At 37.6% G+C, this 22,393-nt stretch overlaps 1 protein-coding gene across 1 annotated transcript in view; it reads right to left on the reverse strand.

Annotated features, from left to right (window-relative positions):
• Positions 1-22,393, reverse strand: part of IRAG1 (inositol 1,4,5-triphosphate receptor associated 1) — a 1,344,613-nt gene that overhangs the window by 412,285 nt on the left and 909,935 nt on the right. The window contains exons 9-10 of the mRNA XM_044059494.1: positions 11,060-11,137; positions 4,524-4,573 (exon numbers count right to left, since the gene is read on the reverse strand). Coding sequence (XP_043915429.1) covers positions 4,524-4,573; positions 11,060-11,137 — 128 coding nt within the window. The remainder of the gene's footprint in view (positions 1-4,523; positions 4,574-11,059; positions 11,138-22,393) is intronic.

Genomic DNA, 22,393 nt, shown 5'->3' on the forward strand with positions numbered 1-22,393 from the left:
TTGGTAGGACCTTTATGTTTCCCAGTGTTTCCAGAAATGTGGAATGGGGGTCCTGGGACATGTTGGGTGATCTGTAGCAAGCTACAATTTGAATTGCAGTTCTGCCCATTGTTAGATGCACGTGGATGATATCTGAAGCATCGTGCGGTGCCATTAACCTGGAGGTGTAGGTATCCTTGATGAATATGGATACACCACCGCCTTTTGTGTTTTGGTCCCGATTTTGTGGCCGAAATGTATGGTATGAGTTGTAGCCTGGTAGTGCTGGGGTGCTCTCTCGAGCCTTAAACCAGCTTTCTGTTACCGCACATATATCAATTTTCTCCATACTGAGGAGTGCCTCAAGTGCATGCATTTTGAGGTTTAGACTTCTGGCATTGAGTAGCATTACCCTCAGTTTTTTGTTACTTGTGCTATTTACAGTGGTGGGTTTGTGTTTTGAGCCTTGCCTAAAAAAGGGACTATAGGGGTGGCAAAAGCCTTGGCCAGTATTTAAAAGCCTAAGGGTGATAGGTGCAAGCTGTCTCTAGCGAAGCAGCGTGACTTCTCGAGCATGCCTTCCAAAGTTGACAGACACTGGATCCCCTTTGAATGACACCAAAAGCTTAGCCAATTGTACTTAACCTCTAATACCACCAACAAAACACATGGAAAAGAAGTTCTCCTTATTCTGAGCCAGGAAAATCTTCACTTTCTATCCCTTACCACTAGAACAGACAAAGGCAAATTTATCTTGCTTTCTTAGCTGGAATACAGACCTCCTATAATATCTACAGCCTTAAATTATTCAGTCCATTGCCAAAATAACATGTGGCTTCAACACGCTTTCTTCAAGACAAGAACACACTGCAAAAACTTTGAAAAGGCAAAATGGATGACTGTCAAACAAGGAGCTGACCTCTTTATTTCTCAGTTGTTTACATGTCTTACTGCTGAGAAATTATCACTCCTGTTTGTCAAGCATGTTTACAAGATGATTACCATCCTAAAATCTTGGACAGCAGAGCCAAGCAGGAGCTCTTTTACAGACCTCAAAATTCAAACTAAAATGCACATATGATTTCTTTTCAATCTTAGCCTGAACACTTCAGGAATCTGTCATGCTTCCTTTTAAAGATATATCTTCTTACCCCCAAATACCATTGCTAAGCTAAAAGTTTATATTCAAAAAAAGGTAAAATGCAAGCATCATCCTGTAGTACGTATAACATATTGTGTCTGACTCCATAATATCCTGTATTTAAATGTTATCAACTTTATTTCAGGTTTAAGTTCCATCTAGCTTGCATTGTACAGTTCCTTCTATTTCTACACTTGTACTTATTGTCTATTGGTATATATTGTACATAGTGTAATTGTATGTTCTTTTTTCTTTAATTTGTTTTCATACATGCTGTCTCAGCCCTTTCTCTCTCTCTCTCTCTCTCTATATATGAAGGCTAAACAAATGTTGGTCTATTGTGATATTATGATCAGTATTCTACCCTGGATAGCCAATTCATATGTTTTATATATATATATATATAGGGTCTATATTAGATGAACGAACGATCAAAACGTCGAGTACAACATACTCGACACAGTTTGATCAATTGTTCATCTAATCAAAACCTAAAAACCCTGAAAAATAAAAACTCGAAAGATTTTGTTCATCCCACACCTTCCCTGTACTAACATACAACACACACACACACACACACACACACACACACACACACACACACACACACACACACACACACACACACAACTAATGCATACAAACACCTACATGCTCACATCATTCAAACACTTAAAAACCTACACAAACACATCTACTTTTAAAACAAAATGGGGGGCTTTGCCCTTCACACCCCCCCCTAACTAAATATACCAACTCCAAGATCGCTGTACATTGGGGAAAGGACAATTTCCCGGTAATTGCAAAGCGATATCTTACACAAGCAATTACTGGGAAATTTCCCTTTCCACAATGTACAGCTATCCCGGAGTTGGTATAGAAAAGTAAAAAAGCCTCTTACCTAGCCATTCCGGACAGTGTAGCATGTTTACGTTACACGCTACACTCATTAGCTAGGCCGACTAAAACATTTCGGAACTCCACATTTCTACATTTAGAGTCTCCGATTACATGAACATTCGATCAAAGTGTGTCGATTAAGTTGTACTCGACATTTTGATCGTTTGTTCATGTAATATAGACCCTATATATATATATATGAGTTCACTACATAATCTCGAAATTTTGAAATACCGAACGTCAAAATTTCGAGACTCTATAGCTGAAACACCAAAATACCGAAAGACCAGAAGTGCAAAATTCAAAATCCCAATGTACGGAGATATTGAAGTAATGCTTCTGGTGTTGCGGTTTGTGGATGGATAGTTGGAATTCAGGTAAGTATCTATGTGTAAGTGTATTGGTTAGGGGCTTTAGTGTGTGTTAGTGTGTGTTGTGACTGTGATGTGTGTGTGTGTGTGTGTGTGTGTGTGTGTGTGTGTGTGTGTGTGTGTGTGTGTGTGTGTGTGTGTGTGTGAGGGACTGTAAAATGTGTGGGTGTGAGTTTCCCTTGTGTGTCTGTGCGATCTCGGAGTTAGTATATTTAAGTAGGTGGGTGGGGGGGGTGCAGCCCCCCCACATGGGGGGTGCAGGGGGGATTGCCCCCCTGTTTATCTATAGTGAAGAATGATATGTTGTATTGTGGGGGGAAGTTGTGTGTATGTGTATGTGTATGTGTGTGCTGTATGTGTGTTGTACGTTTGGGATTTTAAATTTCGCACTTCTGGTCTTTCGGTATTTAGGGGTTTCGGCTATAAAGTCTTGAGATTTTGACATTCGGTATTTCAAAATTTTGAGATTATACGTGTGTGTGTGTGTGTGTGTGTGTGTGTGTGTGTGTGTGTGTGTGTGTGTGTGTGTGTGTGTGTGTATATATATATGTTTACTGTCAAAATGTGGAACTGTACTTACATGAAACTGGGATAGCCGAATCCGTGGTTTCCAGTTTCTGTAATGCCAGTCTGAAAATGTTTGAATCCTCATTAGCAAAGGTGTGCATTCACTAATATGGGATGGACGTTCTGTTAACAGATTGCATTACAGTGGGGATCCAGAAATTTACACTTTTCTTCACTGTAGTGTGATCTCGGAGCTGGAATAAATAATATGCAAGGGGTGTGGAGGGTGCAAGGAGGCAACATTACCAGTAACACGGAATTTCGACATTGGAACTTCTGGTGTTCGAATGTTGATTCCATGGCTGCCATTTCCAACATTTTGGCAATTCTATTACCAAATTTGGAAAATGAATTTGATCAGAAAGTGGAAAATTGTTTTGATTTTCCACATTTTGATAGTAAACCATATATATATATATATATATATATATATATATATATATGTATATATGTATATATGTATATATATATATATATATATATATATATATATATATATATATATATATATACACACACACACACACACACACACACACACACACACACACACACACACACACACACATATAGAAAGATAAATACATAGGCAGAAAAGGATTTTTGTAATAAGATTAATGTACCTGAACTTCGCCTGTGACAAGATTGAGACTAGATGATTGCAAAGTCAAAATATCATCAGACCAGAACCTTGTAACCAACAATATTGAAAACAAACTCATTTGTAAGTGGACAAGCCCATACCCCCTACTAGTGGATAAAGGGCCAAGCCCCAGTCTCCACTGTAGTGTAATCTTGTACAATTATCTACTGTCACTGTTCATTGTTCCAAAGTGTCAGTGTTCCAGGCTGCACAACCATCTACTGCCGCTGTTCTTTGTTCTAAAGTGTCGATGTTCCAGCCTGTTGAGATTTTCAGTTTTCGATCATCTGTTCTTGATATTTTTACAGTCAACATTCCAGCAACTCAACATTCTCAAGCTGACCCATATAAAAATATATACATAAACTCACATACAGATAGATAGATAGATAGATAGATAGATAGACAGACAGACAGACAGATAGATAGATTAGATTTTATATAATACAATTATGTAGACAGAGAGAGGATAGAAAGATATATAGAGGTAGGTAGATAGATAGACAGAGAGATGGATAGATCGATATATGAATAGACAGACAGAGAAGTAAACATTTTAATTAAGTCTGCTGTTTGTTAGGTTGGTTCTCTTGCTATAACCTTATTTTGGTACCATCTGTCATAATCCAGCAGATTCTACCTTTGAACACTCAGTTAATACTAAGTTTAGGTTCACAGCATTGCTACTCATAACTCCCATATACAACAATATGTCAGCAGCTTTTTATATATTACCGTTTGTAGCGGTGTACTATATAACATAACTGTCTTCAGTTTCATCTGACAAATGGCTGCAACTATTTTAAATAGTGTTACTACTATGGAAAACAAAACAATGTTTCTATAACTAGACACTGTATCCAAACATCACACAAATTCCATTGGCAGAAATGACAGCACAGAAGGTGTTTAAGTTTCTTACCTGAAAGAGCGGTGCTGAACTAATACTGTTTACTATGGTTCCATTGGTACCTACAAGGTTTCATTTAAAACATGATTAGTTCATTTTAATTTCATAATTCCTAATAATTCACAGCTGAAAAAATAACAGGGAATCTAGTAGAATTACTCAATAGTAGCATGTCTGACCGTAGTTTCTGACAAAATAAATTGTCTGTGGCTGAATTTAAAGACTCTGTGTAACTCAATAATTTTCCTTTGGGCAAAGTCTCCAGACACATCGCATACACACATGCATTGCATACCAAGTAGGTTTGTCCTTGCTATAATCAGTTGCTGAACCTCTGGGATAAGAAAACATTCCTCTTACTGCCTTAGTGGTATGCCCTATCAGGAAAAGCAGGGCAGTGAAATGGCATAACCCACAAATCATACAAACAGATTTTGCCAGTGTGATTATTCCCAATAAAATTTGTCAAATATCATTAATTTCTGCAGATAAAAGGAAGCATGAATGTTGACCTGTCAGCTAAATCTTATTATTACTAATGGTGGAGCAGAGTAGCATCTATGTAGACCAAGCACAGACTGCAGACAATTATTGCTAAGATTATGGGCATGAATCACTGTGTGCTACCGCAGATCCACCGGATAAACATTATTTACAGCTGTCTTCCACTACATGCTGTCATTATGCTTTGTAGACATTTACCACTTATACCAGTGCATTTATTGCTGCTTTGTTTGTCACTTATATATAAGCAGTAATAGCTGATTCAGCACATGGTCTTGTGGAATGACACACAGCCCTGGAATGCTAAAGACTTGTTAGCCACTGCTAGATCTGTTATATTACACTTCCTCTGTCCTAAAAAATATTATTGTAGTGATTATATGTGAAATCCCAGGAATGTTTTACTTTAATAGAGTTAAGAAAAAATATGTGTTTTACATAATTTAGCATTAAATTTGAGTGTGTGTGTGTGTGTGTGTGTGTGTGTGTATGTGTATATGCAGCTATATATGGTTAAATGTCTGCAGTTATGTATGCCTATGCATGTACATTTGTTTGGAAGAGGCGCATTTATAGGTCCCAGATGTGAATGTCCACTTTATATTGAAATTTACACTGTCTTTACATATTTCAGTAATGCATTTCAACAATTTGGTTTAGCTTTAGTCTATGAAATGTTACACATGAATTCCAAGTTTAGTTTCTCCAAGTTTTGGGTTTTTAATACCATAATGGGAATGGCCCCCCATTCAAAGTCAGGGTATGATTAGAGATCAGGAAATTAGCAATGTTTCAGTCTTTGATGTTAGCCAAGAGTGCACCCACAATATGCACAGAATTGCCGTCTTCTGTAATTCAAATGAGGTTACATGTACTGGTGATAGCATATCTAAGTACAGTTGTAAATTCTTTTTATTAGATCTATTACTCCAGTTACTATTGAAACTGTCTGAGTGTCTTTCTTCCACATTGCTCTCATTTCTTGCCTGCAAATTGTGATATTTTATGAATTTTTATCTCTCTATATATAAGACAGTGTAGTCACTGGGTACAGCAATTTCAATTATCAATGCTACTTTTCTCTTTTTTCAAGAAATACTATTTCTGTTTTTCTCACACTTGATATTTTGAACTGTTGGTAATGGATGATCCATGTAATATACACCATCATTCTCTATAATTCTTTTTGATTTATGTTTCCAATGTTTTTAAGCTACCTCTGTAATGCAGTGATTGCACAATCTTGCCACAGTATCATGCTTTTCAGTATATAGGCTCTCTGCCATGAATGTATCACACCCAAAAGCAGCACATAGAACTGTTTCTTTTTTACACAACATGTATTTGTCTGTTTCTCCTACCTTTTCAATGGATTTTGTATAATAATGTAAATGTACTCCAGTATCCTGGGCCACCATTATTAACCTTTTATCTTTTGGTTTAAATTCACCTCTCCTTAACATTCTTACATCAAAGTATGGTTAACCTGAAGTTGCTCCAGGAGATCTCTGCACTTGCCACTATGTTTATGGATTTCCTAATTTTCTTTCTTATCAGGTTTTTCTCCTTATAGTCTTTCTTCTGCTTTTTGGCACACTTATTTGCTGTCTATTTTTTGTCTCCTTCTGGTTTGATTTCCATTCCCACTTGACACCAAAATGTTTCTGCTAAACTAATCAGAGAAGTCATGTTAGACTTCTTTTCCTCGTGTTTTAAAAATGTCATTATGTTTGGATCTGGTGAGGTCAGTAGATATGTATGCAGTCCCATGGTGCCAGATTTAAATTTAATTCAATTTTGAGGAGGCCCATACCTCCATTAAAACAAGGAATACATAATCTTGATATGCACTGATTTTTATATATCATCTGATAAGAATGAAGCATTTTTCCTGTTTTCCTGTCCAACTGATCCAATACCTTTAGGGGCTAGTCATCAGGAATATCAAACTGGTTTACAGCTCAGACTTTATTCAGAGATATCAGCATAGATCTCACTAATAGTTTTATTCTTCTGAAATGTTCCTTACTGAGTTTTATTCACATTTGTTCATGTTTTACTGTTGATCCTTCATCAGTTCCAAAATATTTATATACTCCTTCCTGCTCAAGTTCCTTTATATCACATTAATTTCCCAGTCTGATATTTTCTTGGTGGTGCAACTTTCCTGCTTTAAATGTTACTTTTGCACATTTATTGAGGTCAAATTACATCCTTACATCATCTGAGAAACTTTTAAACACTCAGAGTTATGGTTTCAACACATCATCTGATCAACTATACAGTCCTAAATCATCTACAAAAAATGGATGAGAAGTTTTTAAACAAGGTTGTTTTCTGGCAGCCAAATTGTAACCATGACCTAATCTGTTAAATAAACAGCTTAACAGGTTAAGGGCAAGATAAAACAGCAGCTGTGACAAATACAAATCACCCTAAAATATCCCCCTTTGAATTTTTTTTGCCTTGGGATAATAATTTGTACTTTGGCATGGCTTAACTACAAAGATGGTTTGCCACTGCTTCATGATCACTGTAATGAAAGTGATCAATGTAGGGGGTATCTAATACATCTATAAGAGTTCCTTTATCCATGAATGCGGGATGTTGCAAAATGCTTTATTGTAATCAGTCCATGCCATACTTATATTCTTCCCCTTTTTACAATTCTCTATTATTTCTTTAATTAGCAACAATGATCCTTTGTTTCATATGATTTTCTTTTGTTACCCTTTTGTTCTATTGCCATAATTGATTTTTTTTCTAAATGTCTATACACTCTGTTTTAAACATTTCTATTATATGATTTGTAAAACATTGGAAGGCATGTTATTGGTCTATAGTTTTTAGGGTGGGTTGCAGGTTCGCTCTTAAGGCATATCTTTTTTACTGGTGTTAATCAGGTTGGTGTCCATTTGGGATGTGCATATAATTCTTACTTGGAGCTAAATCTCTGTATAACGATGTTAATACTTTTATCCAAAAGTTAGGTATCATATACAGGCTTGTGTTTTTCCATACTGGAGCTTTTCTTAATTTTATTTCAATTTATATAGCCATTATTTCATCCCATTTCATATCCTGTATATTAGAACTCATTACTTTTTCTTTTAATTTTTCTCTCTTTGTTATGTTCTGCCAGGTCTTCATAAATATTTCTCCAAAATTATGAATTAATTGCTTATTTTGTATTTTTCTTTTATATTAATTTGCATATATTTTAATTTTTTTCTGCCTATGCTTTTATTTAAGTTTTTTTATTATTTGCAATAGTGTATGATAGATCCTGTTCTGTTTCCATACTGTATGTTGCTTTCACCATGACGTTTTGATGATCTATTCCCTCTTCTGTATTCTTCTAATAGTGATACTTCTTAATTTAACTGCTTTATAGTCTTCTTTATTCTAAGCCTCCATGGTGGCATTGTGTTGTTTTCCTTCATTTCCCTTATTGCAGTATATTTTTGTAGTAAGACTTTGTCTGTTAGCAATTTAGCTACATAGTAATATAATCTATTTATTTCAGTTATATCACAAGAATTTCTCTTAATAGTCTTAATTACAGTGTTCATTTGTTTTCCCAAACTTCAAACATTTTAGCTCTTATTTACTTTCTGTAATCTATTTCTTTCATCTATCTTAATATGTCTATCCATCTCTATTACATCAATCAGCTTTTCTCTTAGATCATTTTGTTCTAGTCTGAGAGAACCTTCTTTGCTTTCTATTTCTTGGGGGGGGGGGGGTAATTCCACAGAAAGTCCCAGAGCATCTTCCTGTGGCAAATCCACTTCATATGCACACTGTTCCAACTGCTGGTCTTTCATATGGGAGCTCAACGGCCCATCACCCTGCAACATTGTCTGTGACAAAGTTGCCACTGTTTCCTACTCCTTCCCTTGTTGTGCAACTTCAACTGAACTTTTGTCCTGGTCTCCTACAAAAGGATCCAGAGCATCTCCATGTGGCAAGTCTTCAGATGCCTGAAGCTCCACTTGTTTTTCATTAATAATCCATGACCTCAGTTTTTATATGTTTAACTTCTACCTTACTAATCTTCTTTACTACAGCACCCTTTCGTTTCTTGTTTTTTGTATTGTGAAATTTTCGATATCTGGATGCCTTGCATTTCTCTTCAGATATCTTTGCAGCTGATTATTTTTGTATTGATTAGACTGGCTTTTCCTTTGCATAAATATTGCACATACCAGATCTTTTCTTCATTCCCATGGCTCTATTTCTTTTTTATAACTTTCAAAACTATCTGGGATTTGTTTCTTTTGTTTTTGCACTTCCTCTATCAATTCTTTTTCCAGTTTGCCCAAAGTTTCTTCCTCTATGTAATGTTTTACACGTACCTGTTGCATTAATGGGCACAAATTTTTATTTGAAGCTTTTGCAGTTTTTCTAGTTTCAGTATTTTTCTTTCCTCTAATTTCTTTCTTAATCTTTCTGAATAGCTTCTGTCTGGAAATTCCGGGCTTGCTGCATAATAATAACAATACATCATTTCTTCCTTTTATATTCAATAATACACTCTGTCATCTTTTTGACTCTTTTTCGGCCTGTCAGTTTTTGTGTTTTTTGTAGACTACGACTTCCTTCTACAACAGCGAGGCCATCCTCCCTCTTAGTCCGGCCTAATCCCATTGTAGGAATGTTTCCATGTCTTGAGAATTCTATGCTGTCATTTTTTTCCAATCTTAGCACCAGTGCATATACCTGGACTGGGCACTTTGTTTTATGCTGAGACCTTATATGCACTGCCAGCAAATAATGCTATGAACATATTTATAGAACACTCCTGTTCCATATCCCGACAGCCATTTACTTTACCAGTCAAGGCAAAATGCGGAAGAGAGTTTTGTAATAAAAACAACACAAAAAGTAGAATATCAGCAACTAATATCAAACACAAAAATAATCTGTTTCTTTTATTTTCATGTCTGAATAGAAAATGTGATATTAAATAAACTAAAGGGTAATATTAAATAAACTGTTTAATTCACTAATTTATTTTAATAATCTGTGGAAACATTCTAATTTAAATCTAAATAATGAGTTTGTTTTGTCTCCTGTGGGGAAAAAATAACAGTCATGTATTGGTTATGTCAAATAAGTACAATTTTGGATGGCTTGCAGTAAGCATGTACAGCCATTTTTGTTGTGTAGTATTTATTTATTTCAATTTAGTGACCAGGTAGGTGGACTCGTCTATTGACCCTTTTGTGTCATGATCTAGGCTCCAGAGGAGCATCCAATACACACATTGTGAGTATACAACTGTGCGAGTACTACAAATTCAGTATGAAAACACTGAATTAGAACTGCAATAATTATATATCTATGCAAAGTATTTACAAAGTTAGCAGATAACATTCAATTAGACAATACAGATAATGTACAGTATTTACATTTATGAGTTTTGTGTGATCATGGCTCCCTCGTTTTCATGTCAAAGCAAAATAAAAAAATAAATAAGTAAATAAAAAAGGCGGAAGCAGTAATATTAGAAGGCGATACAGCAAAGAGTAACGACACATCATGATAGCTGACCATCATCTAAACATAAAAAAGCAACTTATAAATGTCAGACAATCCAATAATAGTTAACGGAGGATCAATTTTTTTTAATTTGTACTATGCATTTGAAAAGTCCTGGTGTGTATTTTGTCTTGCTGTACAGATCTGAAAAATATATTAATGCACTCTTAGTCTGCCAAGGGCTATAATGTAACCTAAAATGGAAGACCTGAAAATATATAAGTACATATTTAGTATGCATATTTGGCCTGGTTAACAAAATGAAATAAATGTTCAGTTGTAAAACTTGGCTGTTTAGAATATATAGGCAGCGCAATAGTTTGTGTCAAGTGACATTGTAGCAATACATTTTAGGGTCTATAAGCACATGCTTCTAAATTGCATTTTGCAACTATCACTGATCAGTTAGGATGTGTTTCATTGCTTTACATTGTAAAACCCAAACATACTAAATTATACTTTTGTGCATGCTCTTAGATGTTTATATGGAAACAATTTACCAGTTTGTGGTAGGATGATAAGAGAGTTACTCCGAGATGATGCAGGTGAAACTCCTGGACTTGGTGTTGGTGAAAATGCTGCAGTTGAAAAGGAAACACAGAACACAACTAAGCATCATAAATACACACTCTATAGAAAAAAAGATAAAAATCACTGATAGATTGATGACAGAAGAAAAACAACTCACTAACTCAAAGTCATTGCTATCAATTTTCAACCATTTAGTAAGACTAACTGCTTCATTGTAAAGTACATATGGAAAGGGTAAATTGTTATATTAAGATGCAAAAAGCAAAACACTGGCCAGTATGTTTTACCATCATGATAGACCAGTGGCAATAGACTAATGTGTGATAGTACTCTACACCAAAGGTAGAGGGTGGTGGAAGTTTTCTACATGCCTGACAACTTCGATAGGACTGGCACTGGCAGTTTTAAAATATGGTAGCCAAGAGCATCCAAGAGATATTACCATGCCTCTTTCACGGTTTACCCTAGGAAGGAGTTTATGGAGAAGAAGCTCTAGAAACCACAGTATGATAACTGAATTCGCCAGTGCAGGGGAATTCTACTCCCAGCCACTGTCTGCACCATGCCAACATGCTAAACCATTAACTCCATCCAGATCCGGAGAACATACGACAAGCTGGCTTAGTTCTGGCTGTTGTCTATGGTTACAAGAAGTGAGAGTCATTAACAGGTGAAGGTGCTGACAGCCATAGATCAGCTGATGGTGGCAAAATAAAGTCACTCTTCATGTAAAAAAACTGATTACTTTAAAGATCACAAGATAAAATGGTGCACTGAACTTTAGAGAGAAAAATGTAAACACAAAGAAATCACTACATCTGCAAAACTGCATTCAACAAAATAAACAGAGAATCATCCTTATGGTTCTCTGTCCTCATTTTTTAATCTTTATACAGTTGCTGTTTACCTAACACATTGCCCAAAACAGATATGGAGTCTGTCTTATCATATGGGGGTAACGTGTCTCACTGACAAACATCAAAGTTTGTCATTAATAATGCATAGGGCAGATACAAGGGAATCCTCTTAGTTGCAACAAAGAGGGTTTTCTGATTATGGACATGTCTTGCATTGCCTTTATATCATCCATACTAAAGTGTTTGTGTACCAACTCTCTATTCCCCCAGTATGTACAACTCACTGCCCATTGTTGTAGTCCTCTGCCCTGAGTTATGCGCAGGTCTCATGCTGGGGTGTATAATGAAAAGCAAAACTGGCAATGCACTTCATGTTAGAGTTGTATACAGACCCTCATAAATGATAAGAAATTTGATGGGGTACTGTTGATGGAGACTTTAATGGCTTCCCTATACATTCTCAAGGTGATATGGTTTGATCGTCAGAAGACCTCAGGAAAAAAAAAAAGACAAAACAGAAAAAAGGAGTTTTTCGTCCTTTGGAATTTTTAGAACTTTTACAACAATGACTTTCAGAAAGTCTGTTTTTCAGATTAGAACCAACTTTGATATGGTGAATATTTATTTGGGTGTATTGAGTGTATCCACACAAAATAGGAAGATTATACATTCTTTCTTACAATGCCAACCATCTGACATCTAGTACATTAGAGAGCATGTGAACTCCAAAAAGTATGAGCACTGTCAACTTAACTTCAAAATACAGCAAGCAAAAATATTGGTTGTGGACATCACAAGGACACATCTGAATAAAACAGGATAGTACCTCAGGCAGTCGTTAGCAAGCAGGAATGACAGTAACATGGAAAACAATGGGAAAACATCAAAAGTAAATGGCTGCAGCAGAGTCACCAATCTTCTGAGTTAAACTATCATATAAATGAAAAGGAAGATAAAATATTGTAATAGAAAGATCAGGATAGTACAGCCCCTTTATGTCTGGGACTAAAGCAAAACAATTCTTACTAGCTTTGAATGCACAAGCTTCAGAAAACTCCAATGAATTGATTAAAAATATGTATCACCTGTCAAATAGGACAAGTGTTATTGTCCTAAAACAGGATGAGTGCCTTAGGATTAAAAATAAAAACTCAGTGGAATTGGATAGTTCCTTAATAACGACCATGGATAATAAGGTTTCACAAAAAAAAAAAAAAAATTAATGGCAGATGAGAGCTGATAATGTTGACACATCATACATATTCAGTTAACATTTTTTACAATAAAGTAAACTTATTAGCTAAGTAAGTTAGCTTGTGGAGGGGGTGGTTTGAACTAATGTCAGCCATTGGTCATGGTTGTTTTAATTTAGCCAATGGTTCTGTCCCTTGTGATATTCACACTGGATACCCAGAAGTGCACCAAAAATAATAATGGGATAAGGAATCTGAAATGAATTCAGATGAAAAAAATCTAGACTACAGAAAATGTGTCCGAAGTGGTGTCAGAAACTGTTTTGAAAGTAAGGACAGCTTTGGCATTGTAGAGCTATGTGTGCTTTAAAGTGTTCTACTTTCACTCATCAGGTGGCTACATCAGAGGTTTATAAACTCCACTGGCATGGAAAAATGGCTTATAGGTAAAAGGTAGCAATTTGTTGCACTGGGCCCTGTAAATTACTTTTTCTGTGTTGCAGTTGCTGTATAATTTGCTAGGGTAAAATTTCTTTGAGTCTGGGCATTTAAAGCCTTTTTTGCCTTTTTTGTTGCTTGTGAGGTGATAATAATTGCAAGTATCATGACAAGAATTGAAAATATTGTGATTCTCATACAGGCTAGAGAAAACAAACGTTTAGGAAACATAAAGGATAATAACATAAGGGATCTAAACCTTGTCATCACAATGAACAAAACATGCTAGAGGAATAGATTCCTGACTCAGAGACTCCCCGGACTGGAATAGACTGCCCATACATGTCAAGCAGAGCGCCTCCTTGGCCCTCTTCAAAAGGAACCTTGACGATTGGATGGGAAATAGGAAATTCACCCAGGGGATCACGTCAGTCACCCTGCTAGACAGGGGGCCAAGGAAGTAAATATTCTGGGAAGAAATAGCCAGGGAATTGTTATGGCTAGGCTTTTGTAGGCCCTAGGGCCGATAGCCTAGTACCAACCTATGAACCTATAAGGAAACATAAAAGGAAGGAGGGCAATTAAAGAACAAGGTAAGTCAGTAAATCAAAGGATGATACTGAAGGAAAGGATCACAAACTGAGTTTATAAGGATATAAACAAAAATCTTCTAAAAATGCATGAGTGATAATTAAGACAGGCATGGGTAAGAAAGAATCATAATGACTGAAGAGGTGCAAAACAAATTTGTAAAAAGTAGGACTGGAAAACAAATTCTTGTGCTCTGTGTTCAGTAAGGAAGAGAAGGGCAATTTATTGATATCCTGTTTGAAGAACTTATGATAGTAACTCCATGAATCTCCACAAACTAAAGGTGCAAAAGGTATTAGGCCTGATGAGATTTATCCAAGGCTTGTTCCAACAAGGCAGCTCCCTATACCACTGTCCAGCAGGGACATAGGTGGAATCCCAGGGGTGTATTTTCTTTTCCCCATCTGGTTATCTAGGTTGCGCTTAAAAAGGGTTAATGAGGTACTCTGCTTGATGTGGAGAGGGAATTTATTCCACAAAAGGGGGAATCTCTGGGATACAAATCTGTCCCGCCAACAAATCCTATTGATGTCACAGACCAGGTTGAGGTCACGTGTGCAGGTTACTTGAGTGGAGCTCTCGGACCTATCAAGCCAGGGTCTGAGATTGCTTTGTATGCCAGACAGAGGTCACGTCTGAGGAGTCTGTAGGGGACTGAGTAGAGGGACAGGGCCTTTAGCCTCTCTGTGCAGGATAGAAGTTTGAGGCCCTGGATTCTCCTTGTGAGGAACCTCTGTGGTCTCTCCAGCTGCTGCATGTGCTTTGTGAGGTATGTGCCGAAAGGGGCATTGTACTCAGTAATGGCTCTTATAAGGGAAGAATAGAGGGATGTTATGACCACCTTGTCCCTGGATGAGATACCCTTACTAATGAGGTGAGCCATGTAGAAAGCTTTCTGTACAAAGGAGACAATATGGTGGTAAAAAGTCAGTTTGCTATCAACCTGGGTGCTCAAGTCCCTCACAACTGATTGCATGCTTAGAACCTTATTATCAATGTGATAATTTGTGGGGATGTCACTCTCCCCAAAGGGGATGATGATGCATTTTTTGGCATTCAGTTTGAGGTTATGCTTCTGGCGCCATTCATTTGTTTGGGTGAGATCCTCTTGGAGGATGTCTGCATCACTAGGGGAATTAATGACAGCACCCAGCTTGCAGTCATCTGCAGACTTGGTCAGCCATAACCTACTGGGTTTGGCCTGCACCTCAGAAAAGTATATCCCAAACAGCAGTGGCCCCAAGACTGATCCCTAGGTTACACCACTCATTATGGGTTGACTGCTTGAGGTGGCTTCCCCTATTTTGACTAGGTGGGTTCTATCAGTGAGCCAGTTTGCTACCCATCTGGTAACATATGGATTGCTGCCTAGTTGAGAGAGTTTATCTATTATACCCGAGTGAGGAATAGTATTGAATGCTTTGGCCAGGTCAAGGTAGGTAGTGTGCACCATCTTCCTCTCATCCATGGCCCTGGTGACTGTCTCAATGAAGTCAACCAAATTTAACAGGCATGACCTCCCTTTGACAAAACCAAACTTTGTGGGCTTGAGTATCTGGAGGTTGCCAATTTCCTTGTTAATGAGGTCCATGATAATCTGCTCCATGGCCTTGCAGATCAGGCTAGATAGGTTGATGGGACTATAATTTCCTGGATCGGGGGATGCTCCACCTTTGTGCAAAGGGATGACAGTGGCTGTCCTCCACTTGGCTGGGATGCAGCTGGTACTCAGGCTTTGGTTGAATAGGGTGCCTAATGGTGCTGCAAATTCCTGCCTGAGTTCATGTAGGATGCAGCCTGGGTGTTATCAGGTCCCGTGGAGGCTGTATTTTTTGGCTTTGCAAGGGCAGTGACAGCTTGCTCCCTAGAGATGAGAGAAGGAGGACAGGTACTGGGTATGTTCTGTTTTACTGATGAGGGGGACAGAGGGGTGAAGTTTTCACTGTACCTGTCTGCCAGCTGGTTGGCTATATCTACAGGATTTGTGTATGGGGTACCTTGGGTCTATATTACATTGTCGAGCATTGTTAAAGCAGTTACTTTTGTTTTTCTTTCTTTTTTTTATCAGATTTTTGAAGTTTCAGTACTTCGATCATATGGGGTCGACCATATGGTGTTTGAAGTTATGAAACTTCGATTATCTGATATAGACCCGTATCCTTGACCACCAGTTCTGAGCAGATCCGGGTGCTTCCCTTGAGATTGCGGACATATATGGAGAAGGCCTTATGATTGTCATCAGTAGATGTGGCCAGTTTGGACTTGAAGTTTGCTTTGGAGGATTTCACTAGTGCTCTTATTTGCTTGTTCAGGCTAAGGAGAGATTGCTTCCAATTAGGCACCTGCTCCTTCTTGGTCCTGGACAGCAATAGTAACAGAAACAACCCTTGTTAAGAGAATGTGTGAGAAGAGGGGTGAAGTTTTCACTGTACCTGTCTGCCAGCTGGTTGGCTATATCTACCGGATTTGTGTATGGGGTATCCTTGGGTCTATATTACATTGTCGAGCATTGTTAAAGCAGTTACTTTTGTTTTTCTTTCTTTTTTTTATCAGATTTTTGAAGTTTCAGTACTTCGATCATATGGGGTCGACCATATGGTGTTTGAAGTTATGAAACTTCGATTATCTGATATAGACCCGTATCCTTGACCACCAGTTCTGAGCAGATCCGGGTGCTTCCCTTGAGATTGCGGACATATATGGAGAAGGCCTTATGATTGTCATCAGTAGATGTGGCCAGTTTGGACTTGAAGTTTGCTTTGGAGGATTTCACTAGTGCTCTTATTTGCTTGTTCAGGCTAAGGAGAGATTGCTTCCAATTAGGCACCTGCTCCTTCTTGGTCCTGGACAGCAATAGTAACAGAAACAACCCTTGTTAAGAGAATGTGTGAGAAGAGTGAGATTCCTGATGACTGCAAAAAGGCAGCTACGATTGGCCTTCATAAAAAGAAACAGACTAATGCAATAGACTGTATTAAACTGTCCATCTGACTTCAGCTGTAGGAAAACCATGTATTCTCTGCTGAAGGGAAGAATTTTAGAATATTTATAAGTCAGTAGAGTACTTTAACCAACATATAGTACTACCGATACTGCAAATTTTACCCAATGACCATAGGTGAAGCAGTATTAAGGGAATAAAATGTACACCCTTCACCTTACCAAATTTATGTAATACTTTAACAGATATTTGGTTACTTGTAACTACTAAATTTTGAAATTCAGCTGAAGCAAAATCTAAGTGGAGTGGCAGCCATTTTAAAGTAACTTATCACTTAGGGAAGGGAGTGTCATTGTTTGAAAATAAGTCTGCTAGCTTGCTACCCATAAGGCAGTGGCATTACTAGTAATAAATCTAAAGAGAGAAAGGAGTGCAGAAAACCATCTGCTATGGTGAGTACTTTACGCAACTGTTCTATCAGAAAGAGTTCAATCACGACTGCTTAAACTTTAACAAAACATTTGATGCTATAACAGAGTAGGTTACTGAACAAATTAGAAAGAGAAGGAGTGGGACTTAATACAGTAGCATAAATACATTACTGGCTAGGAAAGGAACAAAAAAATATAGAAATTTGAGTCCAATCAGATGAAAAGATTGTGATAAGCAATGTATCACAGGACCAATTTCTGGAGTTTCCCATTATACATGACACTGCAGAAAGTTTAAAAAGAGAAATGTTCATGTTTGTTGATGACAGAAAAGGCATAAAACAGGGCTAATGTGCAAGAAAGGGTAGCATGGATAAACACAGAAGACATGTGGTCTGACAGGATAACATTCAAGATGTGGTAGCATAGAGTCAGTGCATAAAATGAAAAAAAAAATGTGTCTGGGATTAAAAACTGGGGAAAAAGATATCCAGCTGGTAGGGAAAGAGTAAACTCTGGCAACGGCAAAAGAGGGAGTGATATTTGATAGCTTAACTGCAACTGGCTATGGGAAAGAGCACCAAATGGGGGAATATGGTGTGCAGGAAGATGTATCACTGATAAAAAGCCGTTATTATTCCTTTGTGCAGAAAGCTGCTTAGGTGCCATCAGAAAGATTTTCTACAGTTCAGTAAACCTCATTATTATAACAGTATATTCAAGAGACAAGCAGTTCAGAAGAGAGTAACAAAATGGTGAACAGCTATCACTAAAGGCTACATAAACAGAGACTAGAGGAGCTTCTAACTAATAATGTTGAAGAAAGGATACAGATTTTTAGTACCTGAAGAGACTCGTTCCTGTTCAGGAGAGAGAGACTTTTCCTTAAAAGTGATCATAGGCTCATAGAAATTACAAGGCAAGTAAGTCATGTGATCATTTGTGGCTTACCAGTTCCCCCTCACGTGGTGTACTTCTGCTTCTAGTAAGGCAAAGTAAGTCAAACTCAGAAAGAATTTGCAGATGCCAACCCAGTTACCAATGTTGGCCTTGAGGGATGCAAGAGTGTTACTCAGTTTAACATAGAAGGACAGTATATTGAAGAGATGAGATAAACATAGGGTAATAAATCTTTTCTTCCCACATGGATTGTTTAAATGTTGGTGAAAATTCAAATGTCTGGATCTAGTGTAAGTAGAGATGTTTGTCTTGTGGAGGTTTAGGGGATCAAGGAGAGTTTGCTCCTTGATAGAGTGGAATACAACACATAGATCTCCACATGAGAGTCCGAGTACAGAGATAAGGCTTCAGTTCTATCACGGTAGTTCACGTTTTTTACACCAGTAATGTTCTTGGTTAGGAAATGCTGTGACCTTTCTAGCAGTGGGATGGGTCTGGGCAGGTTCATAGATCATAGGAGATTACTAGGACAATAGCTTAAGAGTCCTTACATGCCTAGGCAGTATAATCCGATTTTACCCAATATGTGGCTCCTAAGGGACATAGGCGATAACCCATGTCTGAATTTGGGATTCCCCATACATTGATCCAAACTGTGTTTTAAGAGGGCCAGAGAAGATCTCTGTTTAATATGAATAGGAAGCCTGTTCCAAAGAAGGGGTAATCTCTGTGACAAATATCTGTCTCTCCAACATGTTTTGTTTGAGTCACTGACTAGGTTAGATCCGTAGATTGGGTGACTCTTGTGTTTGTCTTACAGATATGTAGCAACTCCATCAGGGCTGGATTTGAGACTGTTTTGTAGGTTAGGCACAGGTCACCCTGTAATAGTTGATAGGATACAGAGTAAAGGGATAGGACTTTTAATATATCTGCATAGGACATGTTGGTAACGCTCTGTATTTTCTTTGCAAGGAACCTCTGGGGTCACTCCTTGTAAGTGCTTAGTCAAGTATATGCCAAACAGTGCATTTTACTCAATTATTGGTCTAAGGAGGCTGAGTACAGTGGGACTATAACTTCTTGGACGTGGATGACATACCTTTACTAATAAGCTGTGCCACATATGACTTTGTCACCACTATGGATACATGGCAGTCAAACTTCAGGCTACTATCTATTTGCGTACCTAGATCTCTCACCTCTGAGTCTACTGTTAGGGGTATGCTATTAATGTTGTAATTTGTACAGGTCTTTGGCTTCACAAAGAGTGTGATAATCCATTTTATGCATTTAGGTTTAGGCCATGGCCCTGGCAGGAATCATTTGTCTGATTTTGATCCTCCTGAAGGATATTGACATTGGTGGGGCATAACTGCTTTAATTACAGGAGAGTACAGTAAGATGATAGTTTCTAACAAGGATGAGATGCCCTTGGAGATCAGCTGTGTTTAACAAAAGGTTTCCTGACCTCTGATACCTGATGGTCAAAAAAGGAGTTGTAAACCCAGGTGCCAAGATCCCTGATCGCTATATCATTTTGGATTGGGATATTAGCAATGCTGTAAGATGAAGTTGAAGATGAGAGTTATTTACAAAATGCAACAATGCAACACTTTTTTGTATTTAGTTTTAGCCCTTTTTCAGTAGGTCATTGACTAGCGATGATCAACTCCTGCTGTAGTGACACTGTATCATAACAGCCAGCTTGCAGTCATTAGCAAACATCGTTACCTGTAGATATGGATTTATGGTTTGGAGGTGGAAGAAGTACATGCCAAATAGGAGTTGTCTCAACATCGGTGCATCAAGTTCACCACTAGTTACTCACTCTTTCTTTCTGAAGTGGCAACTGCTACTTTACCTCTGTGGGTTCTATATTTAGATAGTTGGCTATCTCCCTTACCACTTATGGGTTTACATTCAGATCTCTTAGTTTATGTACAATACCAGAATGGCGGATAGTGTCAGATGCCTTTGCCAAATCCATATAGGCTGTATTCACTGAGTGAACACTACTTTTAGCCTATGTGATTCTCTCAAAGTAGTTTAATAAGGTGAGTAGACGGAACCTCCCTTTGACAAAACCAAAATGTTGGGGGACTAGTTTCATGATATCCTTTAGGTCTGAGTGGGTAATAATATTTTGTTTATGTTCAGAACACGGTTATGTCTCAAAGTTCTGATGCAATTTAATAAGGATTTAAAATTGTCTTTGTCTTTGGATATTAGTTCCAGTTTGTGCTTTGTTCTGTCTGATAGTACCTTTTAGTTCTTTACTGATCTTTTTGATTGAATTTTTAAATCCGGCATATTTCAAGTTATTGTAGAATTTTAGAAACTAATGTGTTTCAATTTAAATTTATTATAGAACTTTATTTTTTTTTGTCCTTTAGTTATAGAGTTTACTTATAATTCTGACCACCAGAGTAGTTCATTTGTTTTTGAATTTTTCAATATATCTGGTGCTAGAAGGGCATTCCAGGTCTTATGTAAGTAGCAGCTGAAGCTATACGAGCAGATAATAACATAACAAGTAAAGTCTGAGAACTCATCATAGAGTTTGAGTACTTTTTTCTTTTGATGTCTTTAAATTCAGATTTGTTCACTGGGGTGGAATGATGGGTTGAGACTTTGAAGGTGAAGGTAATAGTATATGGTCAGATTTTAACCAGAGATAGGGATACTACAGGCATGATACACAAAGGGGCTATACTGGTAATGACAAAGTCTAGAATGTTTCATCCCTTAGTAGATTGGTTAACTAATTGTTATAAGGAATTAACACTTATTTAGTCCAGGATTTTGAACACATACAACTTTTGGGTACAGGTGCATCAGTTTACTTATAAATAGTTAAAAGCACCCATCCGAAAAGCAGCTCTCATTATGGCTGTTTCAGGAAGTACATTTAGGAATCTTTTTGTGGTCATCTGGGGACATAGAAGGCATCATATAACAGACAATAAATTGATAACTTGTTTTGTTTAGGGTAAGTTAGAGTTTGGTGACTTCTGTTTCAGAGTCCTGGGGAATTCTGCTTAGAGGTGATATGATTTCTGACAAATATGAATATGTCCCACCAATTCTTTCAGTTCTGCAACAGGGTAAGTGCTAAACCCATTAAGGAGGAACTACTATTTTTATAATAGGTTCATAGGTAGGTACTAGGCTATTGGCCCTAGGGCCTATATAAGCCTAGCCAAACAGTACCCTGGCTTTTGCCACCCAAGAAAATGATTTTCCTGTGCCCCTGTCAAGCAGAGCCACAGAAGTGATCCCCAGGGTGAATTTCCTATCTCCCATCCAATCATCAAGATCTTTCTTGAAGAGTGCTAATGAGGAGCTTTGTTTGATATAGATAGGTAGTTTGTTCCAGAGTATGATACCAAATATCATGACTTTGACATGGATGTGTTTATGTTGTAGGAGGACCTCAAGGTCAAGCAATTTGTTATTAAGACTTCTGGCACTGATAAGAGCAGCCTTTATATAATTTGATTTGGAATGTGCTTTAACTTTATCTTTATCTGCTATACCGTAATGCCTAATTGCCACACTTTGCCTAAAATGGCACTACATTGGCAACAGTGGTCTTAGCCAGTAAAAAGAAGTCATGGAAAGAGAGGTGCAGGCCATTGTAAAGCAAGATAATCTGTCTACCATCTCGTACCAAAAAGGCACCTATTAGCCCATCCTAGAGTGACACCAAATATTTAGACAACTGTTGAAGCCAAGTATCTCTTCTTTGTATTTCAGTATCATTCTGGATGAAAGTAGGATTCCATTCACGATCAGGGTCTTGCCTGCATTTGACACATGCATACTCAGATCCAACATGTCTTTCTGCCTGCCCCTCAGGGTTGAGCCCTTCAAGTCATTCATACCCACATGGGCTACCGCCATGTCATATTCATATTTATGTGGTACAAGGTATTGAAGAGCATTTGTT

This window comes from Protopterus annectens, chromosome 17.part0 (assembly GCF_019279795.1).
Source record: "Protopterus annectens isolate FY-2018-M chromosome 17.part0, PAN1.0, whole genome shotgun sequence".
Lineage (NCBI taxonomy): Eukaryota > Metazoa > Chordata > Ceratodontiformes > Protopteridae > Protopterus > Protopterus annectens.